This window comes from Pinus tabuliformis, chromosome X (assembly GCF_031772625.1).
Source record: "Pinus tabuliformis cultivar Carrire ecotype Pingquan chromosome X, CPIR1, whole genome shotgun sequence".
NCBI lineage: Eukaryota > Viridiplantae > Streptophyta > Pinopsida > Pinales > Pinaceae > Pinus > Pinus tabuliformis.
In genome coordinates, this window is record NC_142308.1 from 486,144,264 (window position 1) to 486,157,160 (window position 12,897).

Below are 12,897 nucleotides of genomic sequence, written 5' to 3' on the forward strand. Positions count from 1 at the left end.
ATGGTTTCTATCCCATATCAGTTAGTTACATACTAGTTAGTTACTCCAAGTTCTTATGAAAAATATTTGACATTGAATTTAGCCTCCAATTGGGAAGAGGAGGCAACATTAGGAATTTGCTCCAATGATACCATGTAAATATAATTTCTATAACCAGAATTAGATATCAATACCATCGATATAGCTATAACGCTACGTAAAAATATCCAAAGATGAGATCAAATATCCAAAGATCAAAGTTGAATCAACTACAGAAGATTAGATATTGAAAACCATTAAATAAAATTGTCCCACAATGAGCCATCTAGATATTGAAAACCATCAAGTAAAATTGCTCCACAATGAGCCATCTTATCCAAGCTTAAGAAACTCAGGCATTTCTCTACGTTGTAATACGAGCCTTCTATAGAGTAAAATTGGAAGGCACATGTTCAATGCGACATGTATTTAGTTTTGCCACAATGTTTAAAGAAGATTGGACAAAATGGCTTGCAGGGAACAACATCACTCGAGAATTTTTGTGGAAATTTTTATTCTTGTTTAAATAAGCCAGTTACATTGGCATTAATAAGCTGAAAATGCATGAAGCTGTTTTGTCCAAATAGGAGCTTCTATGGCTCTACAAAATGATAGATTTAAATAATATAACAACTGAATTAATTTCATAGTTAGGTCGTGCATGTTTATGATACATATTATTACATTTCTTGAGAACTTCCACTTTTATCGATTATTTCCAATCAGATGAAAGATATTCCAAGGTGCTCAGTGCGCATATTGTCATGGTTTTTCTTCAATCTTCGCCTTGGATTTATTTGGCGTTTGCTCCACCTGCAAAGGATAACGAAAGTATCAGCACCCTCAACTCTGGAGACATTCTTGTAAACGTAACATAGAATTATTGTACTGAGTGAAGCAATGAACTCTACAGCCTGATATGGGCGCAATCTCCATGTCATGTGCATAATGCCACCCAGCATGGTTTTTTTTAAATAACATAATGTCAAAAAAACTGCATATTGCATATGGTTTATCCTGTCATACCTAAACAAAGGTAGATTCATCTTAATCTTGAATCTATTAATCTTGATCTATTAAGTGTCGACAGGGATTACAAAAAGCCAAGGTGTAAACCTAAATAATTATTAAAGTGTGTAACAGGGATTTCAAAAAGCCAAGGTGTAAACCTAAATAATTATTAAAATGATGTATATAATGTTGAAACAGGATCGAGATTTGCAGCTTGAGTTTATTATATCCATCTTTGATCTTCACAGATCCCAGGTTAAGATGGATATATACTATTCTATTAATTTAGAGCATGCACGAAGATGTCTAAATACATTGACCAGATGCAGAACATGGAAATTTCTATTTTGTTTGATGGTTTGAAATACAGACTGACAAAGATTTATTCTTAATGCTCGATACGTCCAGTTGCATAACACTGCAAACACCAAGCTAGTCTGCGTAGCCTCATACATACCAATGCTGGTTGTATAACCAAAGTGAATCTGAAGCCACAGATACTCCATCCTCATTGCGGTTCCAGTAGAAATAAGCATGGGAACGGTTCTTTATCTCTAGCATAGCATGACCGTAACTGGCTTCACGGAAAGCTGAGTATGCAGGCTGTGGGTCTTTGAAGCTGTGTAGAGATACAAAATTAGCTTTTGATCAATTTTAAGAAGGAAAACAGCTTCAAGCTGATTTAAAAGCAACCAGTAATGCATGCATGTATATGCCTCATATTATTTATTTTTACTAAACATATATTGATAAAAACATTAAAATGAAAATCGAATCTACTAAAAATTTGGCTTAATTACATACGGCCCAGCAAGGCCTTCTAAGTTGCCACCATCACCAACAGTTATATACACTGGAGCTGATTCATCTTGCTCAGGTTTACATGCTCCATTTGTAATGTTATATTTTACATTAGACATTCTATACTGCAAAGCAAACAGACATCGGAAGTTTGTTAGTTCAAAGCATCAAGTTTTATCAAAGGGAATCTTGCAATATAGACATATCAAAACTGAAGCAACAGGTCATACAGAAAGCAAAGAAGAAAGACACTTATTTTGCTTATATTGGACAGGTGTATTTTTATGAACTTAATAGATAAGCAGTATTATTATCAATAAAAATAGGAATATAAAGAAAACTCCAGGTTTTTCACAGATGTGTCCAGGATTTCAGGATTTCATTGCTTGGCATGTGCATGTGAGAGTTGATAAATTTATTGTTATTTAATTGCACCCTATTGAAGTTGCATAGACCATATTCACAAGATATTGACATTTCGTTAATTTTTTTTTAGGGCTTGATTGTTCTTTGCTGAAGATAATTGCATTTTCAAATCTACTAATTATTTACAGATCACATTTTCCAAATAACGTTCACCCCATATCATATCATCATTACCAATTATGTAGAGAGAACAATAAACAACAATGCAGTGAAACAATAAGGAACAACAACAGAAAAGCATACACAGAGACACCATGATTTAGCCTTTAGGTCAGAAACCAGGAAAAGCCCCACAAGGGGGGAAACCCAACCAGATTCTTCTTCTATTAGATATTCATCAATTGTTCAGATAAGATACAAAGTACAACATCATGAGACATCATTATCAATTGCATAGGCCACCTAGGGCCAATCCGACAACAGATCATATCATATTGTCATAAGAACATTACTTGACTATTGTTGTCATAGAAGTTCTGCTATCACTGTCATATCATCCTCAAACCATACGGTTCTGTTGTAACATAACCATCCATCGCTTGTACTGACATTCACCATTTAAGTCACTGTCAAGATCAAAGTCATATAGGGTTACAATCAAACATCAGGTTCATTGTTAACAAGGTCACTGTATGTATCTAACTCACTGTTATGTAACAGGGTCACAGTCAGAGACATCCATCTAAGTCATTGATATGCCACCTCACTATGAGGCCAATGCTCCTAGTCCCATGCTTGTCTATGAATATCTAAAGAAAAATGGACATGTTCTGTTAATTTGTCTCAATGTTTTATGCTGTAACAATCACTTGAACAATTTCTTCTTTTAGTAGCGATAACTTTTCCAATTTAATTTCAATCACCCAATAACAGTAAGCAATTGTAGATAGAACAGTAAACAATATGCACAATAGAAGACAACCAAGATCAATGAGATACAGAGATCTAGGTCAAAGACCAGGGAAAACCCCACAAGGGGAAAAACCCAACCAAATTCTTCTTCTATTTGATATTCATCAAATGTTCAACAAAGATACATAGTCCAAGTACATCTATCAACTAGTCAAAGGTCAAAGCCTTGACCATCCAAGTCAACAAATCAATATCCAATCAATGATGAGCATAAAAGTCAAATCTGGTCAAAGTACTAGTGCTGCAATATCGGCCCTGTCAAAGTCAATGAAATGTGCCCAGAAAACTTTGGTCAAAGCAGCAAAGAATTCAGCCTTGCTTGGTCAAAGCCAATCAAAACAGATCCAAAAATTCCTCCTGCAATTTGGTCAAAGCCAATAGTCAACCTGCAGAAACCCTAGTTTCAGATCTACGATTAAAGATGGTCAAAGTGCCCACGTCAAAACAGTGGAAGTCTCCCTGAATTCAACCTTCCAAAACAGATCAGAAAATTTGGTCAACCAAGTCAATTATGCCCCACGGCAATGTTGGTCAAAGATGCCTGAAAACAAAAGTCATTGCAGTCAACAAAACTTCTCTCTCTTGCACATGTGAACTTGACCCTACAATTTTAAGAAGAGATCGAACCAGATGAAGAAGATGTGATGTGTAATGTGTTTCCTTCAAGTGATGTCAATTTAGGTCTATTTATATGTAAGTTAAGAGGATGAATTTCTCTCTTTAGGCCGACTTGTACCAACATTAAGAATAATATTTTTCCATGTGCAAATTTATTTTTTCCAAGTGCAAGAGGGGTCTCCTTAGGGTTTGCAGGCCTTCTCCAAGGAGGGAATTGTGAATTGCTCCCTCAACTACCAATTTCAACATGTTCAACAAAATAAACATTTCATGAAAACGATAAAACAAATGGTCAGAAACAATGCTAAGAATAGCCAATTTGATGCTAAGCTCCCTCTCAAACGTTTCTATTGACAAAAATCCTAGCTCTTGAAAGTTTGTTGATCAAAGATATGAGACTTGTTGACCTTGCCACCTACACCTACCTACAAGTCAGTGAGAAAAGCCTTCAACCCCACAAAGTGTGGTTGGTTGCAAGGAACTCAGAGAAGGGTCTGTCACACTAATCCCAACTCTCTCCGTTTGAGCTATCTCTTAGGTTAGCTAAGGGGGGTGGTCCCTAATGAAAAGTTAATTTAAAAAGGATGTGGGTTTCTAGGAGAATTGTTAGATTTAAATAGATTATCTCTTTAAGATTTATAAGCAAAAAATGATATGAGCAATAACCATCATAAGATAAGCATGAAATACATAAACAACCAGTTCCTTCCAAGTATTTGCTCTTTAAGAAATGAAATTGTATTTTGCTTAAAATGAAGTGAAATTCTTTCAAATGGAAAGCTAAAATAACCCTGAAAAGTGAAACACTAAATTGTTAGCACAAGTTATTATAAACGCTTTCAAGATGAATAAATCTACAAATCAAAGCATGGAAACTTTTTTGCTAAAAAAGATACAAAAATAACTCAAATGTTAAACCAAGATGACAACAAAGTATGTTACAAAAATAATCTACAAGAGGTTAGACCAAAAAGTATTGTTAAACACACATGGACAGCAAACAATATGAAAGATAAATCAGTGAGCTCATTTTTTTATTAACAGGAGATGTACATTTATAATACAATGTTGTGACTCTTGGGTTTCAGATCCCAAGGTCTCTTGGACTGCTTAGTCTTTTCGGCTTCCACACTAACCCTTTAGGATTAGGTGTCCAACATTCCCCCCCTTAATCCGAAGGGTTATGTATGAGTCCAAGAAGAGAGCTGTAATACAAAATGTGCAAAAAATGCATGGCAGCACTAGGCTGAATGTGCTCTATGAAATGTTGGTATAAAGGGCGGTGGTTTAAGGATGACCACCAACACTGGAACGCTTAGTGCAGTTCCTGGAACTCTTCTAAAACTGGCAAGAAGCTGGAGTCTTCTGCTAGAGGAAGTGTTCTTAATCTGTGATGGTTTAAGGATGACCAACAACTCTGTGATTCCTGGAACTCTTCCAAAACTGGCAAGAAGCTGGAGTCTTCTGCTAGAGGAAGTGTCCCAGATTGCCAACTGAAGGCATGTTCATGCATCTTTGTCTCTGGCTACAACTCTGAAACTGGTGTGGCAGGTTGTGGCTCAGGCTCGCTTGATGTGACTTTGAAGCTTGTAGATGACCATCATTTCCCCCCCTGTCAGATACAAGGTGAGATGATGGAGGAAACTCAACTGCGAGACTGTTCAATACTCTGGAACAAGTTCTGACATGTGTTTGGAATATCTTCTTGGCTGTTGATGCCCATTGCCAAGAAGCGATCCATCCAAGATGAATTTTTGTTCTTGCAGGACGTTTGTTTTTGAAGCATCTGTGTGAAGAATGGCTGGTTTTATGACAGTGCTCACATGGATGAAGATCAAAACAGTGATCTTTCAGATGGCCAACTCGGTCACAGTGTTGGCATTTCACGATCTGTTGTTGTTGCTGTTGTTGCTGCTGTGGAAGAGAGGCAGAGTCTGGAACAGCTGAAGCTGAACTGTCATGAGGAGCAGGTGAACTGTCATAAATGAATCCAGCACTCTGAAACTGAATGGGCTTGGCATAGTCTGGAATATGAAAGGACAAGTCCTTGTCATATCCAAGACCAGTTCCCCCCCTGTCAGATACAAGGTGAGATGATGGAGGAAACTCAACTGCGAGACTGTTCAATACTCTGGAACAAGTTCTGACATGTGTTTGGAATATCTTCTTGGCTGTTGATGCCCATTGCCAAGAAGCGATCCATCCAAGATGAATTTTTGTTCTTGCAGGACGTTTGTTTTTGAAGCATCTGTGTGAAGAATGGCTGGTTTTATGACAGTGCTCACATGGATGAAGATCAAAACAGTGATCTTTCAGATGGCCAACTCGGTCACAGTGTTGGCATTTCACGATCTGTTGTTGTTGCTGTGGAAGAGAGGCAGAGTCTGGAACAACTGAAGCTGAACTGTCATGAGGAGCAGGTGAACTGTCATAAATGAATCCAGCACTCTGAAACTGAATGGGCTTGGCATAGTCTGGAATATGAAAGGACAAGTCCTTGTCATATCCAAGACCAGTTCCCCCCCTGTCAGATACAAGGTGAGATGATGGAGGAAACTCAACTGCGAGATTGTTCAATACTCTGGAACAAGTTCTGACATGTGTTTGGAATATCTTCTTGGCTGTTGATGCCCATTGCCAAGAAGCGATCCATCCAAGATGAATTTTTGTTCTTGCAGGACGTTTGTTTTTGAAGCATCTGTGTGAAGAATGGCTGGTTTTATGACAGTGCTCACATGGATGAAGATCAAAACAGTGATCTTTCAGATGGCCAACTCGGTCACAGTGTTGGCATTTCACGATCTGTTGTTGTTGCTGTTGTTGCTGCTGTGGAAGAGAGGCAGAGTCTGGAACAGCTGAAGCTGAACTGTCATGAGGAGCAGGTGAACTGTCATAAATGAATCCAGCACTCTGAAACTGAATGGGCTTGGCATAGTCTGGAATATGAAAGGACAAGTCCTTGTCATATCCAAGACCAGTTCTGTGCTTGTTGTGGACAAGCTGTTCCCAAGGTCTGATGATGGGCTTGGGAAGTGCAAACTGAGTTTCTGGATTTGCATGTACAATTGCTGCTTTATTTGAATGAACTGTACCATTATTAATATGCTGCTGATGGGTGGTTGTCTCAATGTTCTGAACAAAAACAGGTTCAGAATGGTGTCTATTTTGATGTAGCTCTTCTTGCTATAGCTGTGATTCAAGCTGCAAAAAATCAATCTTTTCCTGTGCATTATATAAGCATGTCTGAATTTCTGAGAGAGATCTTTTGCTGATTTGTAATGTGTCATCAACAGCAGATTGTATAAGAGTTTTGAGGAACTGTAATACTTCACTGGTTCTGGCCATTTTTTCTTTAATGTCAGAATTACACCTCAAACACTGATCACAACTACTACTCAATGCAAAAAGGTAACACCCACTAGCAATATCCCGTGTAACAAATGATCAGTGTGCGACCAACAAGCACCAATTACAATCCATATAAAATAAGATGATGAAGCTACGTTACTGTTGAAGACCTTAAATTTGATGCTATGATGATATCACTTCTGCTCCAACATATTGTTGCGGTACTAATGATAGACCTTCAAAAGAACCTTTTGTAATGAATGATTTGAAAGCACAGTCAACAGGTTTGTTTTTAGAATTGCAGGTCTTTATGTAATTAGAGTAATCTGGTGCAGCCAAACAGGTCTCTGAACCTCTGAATACATTGCATTCTGTTGCATTATGTTTTACATATATTTCACCAACTTCTTTCAGCACAACCTTCTGTGACCATAGTGGCAAAAGGGCAATGCCTTCCACTGATTTCTGAAAACTTTCTAATTGAATGAAACCAAAGTTACCAGACTTGGCTTTAAAGCAATCAACTCAGCGTGGCAAGACAGTCAACAGTTGACTCCGGACTTAGCAAGCCTATGCAGTTGACTTGTAACATGCTATAATTGGGACCTTTTCCAGTTATTTTTTTTTCCAAAATTTGACTAAAAATTTAGAATGAAACGTTTCCAATCATTTTTGTCCTGATCATTTTTGCCTAAAATTTGGTTAAATAATTTGAAAAATAACTGGAATCATAGATATTAATCGTTGAGATTGCACGACCCAGATACAATAAAAGTTCGCCAACAATTTTTCTATAACCAAATTCCAATAATGATTGCTGGAAAATCCAAATCATAGAACACTTAAGATTTCAAAAAAAGATTGGAAGTTTACTCCACAAAACTTGGGAGCTGACTCCGCTGTCTCTACAGACTTGGGAGTTTGCCTAGACTTGGGAAAGCAAACGGCAAGGGCCCATAATCTCGTTCGGATGGCTCTTCTGTTTCAGATGCATCTCTCAGTCACAGTGAAATTCCGCTACCCAGATTTAATAGGGTCTCAAACAGCTCGTCGGTCAAATGCTACTTCTGGTGCTATAGCTTCGTGGAACAACACATCAACCAATCAGGTAGATCTAAAAAGTGAAACTGTGATGGCAAGTGGAGGTGTAGATTTTGAAATCCAAGGAAACGGCCGTATGATTCTTGCAACTGCAGAGAATGGGAATCATAGGCAGCTTTTGAGGCGGCCTTCAGCTCATAATACGACTGCCACCATAAAACGAATGCAGCTTCCAAGCCGAAGTCTCAAACTTTCAAAAGCACAATACATGGAGCAGTTCGAATCACTGAATATTTGATACAAATCTCCATTGAATCAGCGAGAGAAGCAAAACAAATTTTCGAGAATTAACAGCCAACTTTCTTTAAGGCGGTCTCGTTTCACAACAATTTTCAATAGAAACGAATAATAGCTAACAAACTCCGTCTCCACCCTCTGATTCACACAATAAACGCAATCCGCCACCAAAAAGAAGCAAACCTCCCCCAAATTATCAATCCACGTGAGAGTAAAACTTACAAATCTGAGTAAGGATACATAAGAGTCCAGGTAATTATATAACCAGTGAAAATATCGGCCATCAAACAGCAAAGAAAGGAATGTTGTACCTCAAGTTTCATGTAATAGCGACTCAAAAAGTGTCGTCTATCTTTTGCAAACTTTACATATGAAATTGAAGTGATTATCTCTGTAAAACATTATGATCTAGAACCTGGAAGCGATTATTTCTTTGGAACCTCGTGGCGTAGGCACCGGACGCTTTCTGTTGATCGAAGTTTCTTCTGTCAACTTCGATTCTCAACAATCTGCTTTTGGTCTCACGCAGGCAGGGCTGGCTGATGCAAGTGGCGGTATCTCACACTGTTGATCGAAGTTTTTCACACAGATGCTTCAGCAACCCAGACGCTGTTCCAGAAATTGGCTACACGGTTTCACATATCACAAGGGTCTTTTGACAGTACACAGTCACCTTAATGAAGCTGCAGCAGCGAGGAACCAAAACTAGCGCTCATAGTTAGCTCCAAGGGATTCGAATTGATAGTCTTTAAAGAAAATAGGAGTTATAGGACAGAGGCAGCCAGAGAGCGTTATGTCAGGAACAACGCAGAGACAGAACGACAGAGGCAGAGAGCGTTTCAATGTCAGGATGACAGCACAGGTTTGTTTCAGTAACGCTAACTTGACAGAGGCAGCACAGGCTTGGCAGAGACGTTAGGAATAGTGTCAGACCCGATTTCAGTGAGAGAGAAGCGATAATGTTTAGTGCAACTAGACAGGTAGTGCTGGCAGAGCGCTCAGGGAGGCATGACCAACAGTAGAGAAAAGCCACAGAATTGAACTGAGTAACATTATAAACATAGAGTAATTTTATTTCTATAGCTGACTGGCCAAATAAAGAAATGGCAAACAAATCTTGGAAAGAATGCAGCGCTGTCAATATATTTGAGTTTGCAGATCTACCAGGCCAACTTTACTATTATAGGATTATGGGTAGAGGTGCAGCACTGACATGCACATAAAAAGGCCACAGAAAAACAGGTGGCTCACAGTGGAGCAGGGCAGGAGATCGCCCGCTCTGATACCATGTTAAACACACATGGACAACAAACAATATGAAAGATAAATCAGTGAGTTCATTTTTTTATTAACAGGAGATGTACATTTATAATACAATGTTGTGACTTGGGTTTCAGATCCCAAGGTCTCTTGGACTGCTTAGTCTTTTCGGCTTCCACACTAACCATGACTCAGCTCTTTGAAATAGCCAGATATTGATAAATGAATTACAATACGTAAAAAATATTTTTTTCCAAGTTTGATATTTTGATGCAAGAAATAAAAGCTTTAAGAAACTTGAAAGAATCTCTGCAAGACACAAATAAGATATATATGAGACTTTGGAATTCAAAACATGTGGGTTCTCCTTGAATATTTTTCAAGAATGGGTTGGTTCCTCGGAGAATTTCCCCTCATGCTTGAAAAACTTGACCAAATAATGATTCATCTACAAAACTTCACCACAAATCATTAAATCGACATGAAATTAAATAAATGCAGTGGAAAGAATTTTTAGAGATACATTTATTATCCACTAAAATATTTCTTTTCCTAAAGCAAATAATTAATTCTTATGCTAATATGAGATAGTTGCATACTAACATAACTTGAAACAAGCATGAAAGAAATAATGACATGAGGAAATAAATAGAAGCATAACAACAAGTCAAGAATTTACCACACATGCAAGGAGAAGAACACCATCACGCTTTACCCCAAAGACAGTTATATTATATTGCAAGTAATGAATACAATCCTGCAAAGTCTCCTCAAGTACAATAGCTCGTATTACATGATATCATATGAGAGCCCATGGCTTTATTATATAAAGAGTTGGGAGAAAATCCCAATGAAGAATGACAATGACAAATGACATTAGAGCCAATCCCAATGTAGAAGTGATTAAACAAGTGGTATGAGGTGACAATCCCAAAAAGAAATTTGAATTTGTTGAATGGAGGTCCAATGTCGAGTGTAAAAATCGAATTGTGGCAAGTGGACATCATTTTCTTCTTGCTTTATGTGCCAAATTCGAATTTTATGATAGAATGACAAGTGTATATGGATAGTAACCCATGTGGGGACAATTTTCCACAAAAATCTCCACCAAATATTCTCCCAAATCCTTCCAAATGTGCATTAACTTCACAAATTCGAATTTCCAAGTAAGCAGCTTTCTCCTTTAATGCCAGAAATTTGATTTTATTTGAGCACATGTCATTTCCTTGATTTTAGGAGTCCACATTACCTTGGGACTTCACTTTAACTCCCTTATAATTTTCCACCTCATTTCCACAACATTTAACATGTGTGGATATTGATTTTTCTCTATTTATTTAATTTTTGGCTTAATTAATTGCCAGATTTCCCACTAAACTTAGGAAAAGTGGGTTTTGAGGGTTCAAAACACATTTTTAACCCATCAAAGTGTGTCATAGTAGAAAGTTGAGGGTGAGAGGTGCAAATTTCATTACTCATACCCCATACAACTTCTCTAGACATCACTTATTACATTACAAATACAATTTTATTAGCAATTTCCACAGTGCGGAAAATCTAAAAAATTAAAAAATGACTACCTAGACCTAACCAAATTCCACGAAATTTTTTGTGTGATTTAGTATGGTAATATACATTAACTCTAGACACTAAGATGTGTTAGGGGCTCAACTTTCAAACCGTCACTCTGGCTTTGGGGTAAAACGTGAGTCAAAAAACTCAGAAAATTATCCGCCTCTGAAAAAAAGGGATAATTAACCAGATAAAAAAAACACTCCAAGGTGTACTTGTTTACTGATCAAGTCCCAACATCCTAGGCCTGTTACAAACTCAAAAACTCATCATTACTAGTATCACTTATTACAATTCCCCATAGGGTGTGGAATCTGGGTACAAGAAAGATGATGAGAAAATAGAAGTAGAGTTAAAAAATCTGTTGACTAACGATATCTGATGGTACAAGTGTCCTCTGGATCATCCTTGGGCATGGAGTCTTCATATAATCATCAGGTGCCACTCTAGTGGTCAACCTTTGGCTCCATATGGGGATGATGGACTCTGTAACTTACTTGAATCACTGAAGAATAGCTGAAATTCCTCACACCGTCCACCACGGGCACGAGAAATACGAGAACACACACAACTCCTTTGGTCTTCTACTCGCTTTAAAATCCCGACTTAAGGCGATCTTGGAACAAACTGTCCTCAGACAGGCGGCCCAGCAGGCTTCAGTATTAATTCAAATAAATATGTTACATACCAAGTAATGCCTCAGAGTAGAGCCTTTTAGTCTCTGGTCTCTTAAAGCACAGAATACAAACACTCTTTCTCTCACTCTCTCTCGCACGCACACACACACACATATATAAATCCTAAGAACATATGAGAATTATTGAGGGTCCTGTCAGACATTACTTAGTCCAGACGATGTTTGCTCAATATTCTCAAGTACAATAATTAAAGGAAAATACACTGCCAAGGTCCTCACTATCATATTCGTAGTCGGGTTCGTCTGCTTCTGATGAGGATGAGGGAAGCTTTTGCTTTAGCCATGACTGATTTAACCATTCCAAATATTCTGATTCCCATGCGTGGTCCTGTTGCTCCTGTGCATCTTGGTACAAATCTACGAAAATGGTTGCTTTATCATCGGATACCTTCTCTTTTCCTTTTGCTGTAGCTGCTTTTTCTTTTGTTGAGACTGTAGAAGATTCTCCTTTTAGTAGTGCCTTTGATGATTGTCCTATATCAAACTTTATCGTGTCGGTTGTAACATAGAGATTCTTCTGTGGAAAGAGATATTTATCATCGGACTTTGTCCACCGATTAACATAAGCCATTGGATCTATCTCTATGTCAAGGAAGGAATCTTTTTTGCTTTTACGGAATTCAGGCATTGATTGAACTGACATTTCAACTCCATCTAATAATTCCCATTTGAAAATTTGAAACATGCTGACAGAGCGTTCTATGGCGCATTGGATCCAAAGCTTGCAGTTATGATTGATATTTGCCACCTGTTGCCATCCTAATTCAAAAATCATGGATGAACATACCTTGGTTGACAGTAATAAGCTTATCAGACAAACTACATCATCACTCCAATTTCCTGCCATAACACTAACAGTAATTAATGCCTTTTGATTGATCAGTAATTTGATTACT

At 37.8% G+C, this 12,897-nt stretch overlaps 1 protein-coding gene across 1 annotated transcript in view; it reads right to left on the minus strand.

The window, feature by feature from the left end:
- Nucleotides 1–239: 239 nt before the first annotated feature.
- LOC149140793 (phosphoenolpyruvate phosphatase-like) overlaps nucleotides 240–12,897 on the minus strand; it is a 328,894-nt gene continuing 316,236 nt past the window's right edge. The window contains exons 8-10 of the mRNA XM_089446728.1: nucleotides 1,834–1,955; nucleotides 1,487–1,648; nucleotides 240–831 (exon numbers count right to left, since the gene is read on the minus strand). Of these exons, the coding sequence (XP_089302854.1) occupies nucleotides 741–831; nucleotides 1,487–1,648; nucleotides 1,834–1,955 (375 nt within the window). The 3' untranslated portion in view covers nucleotides 240–740. The remainder of the gene's footprint in view (nucleotides 832–1,486; nucleotides 1,649–1,833; nucleotides 1,956–12,897) is intronic.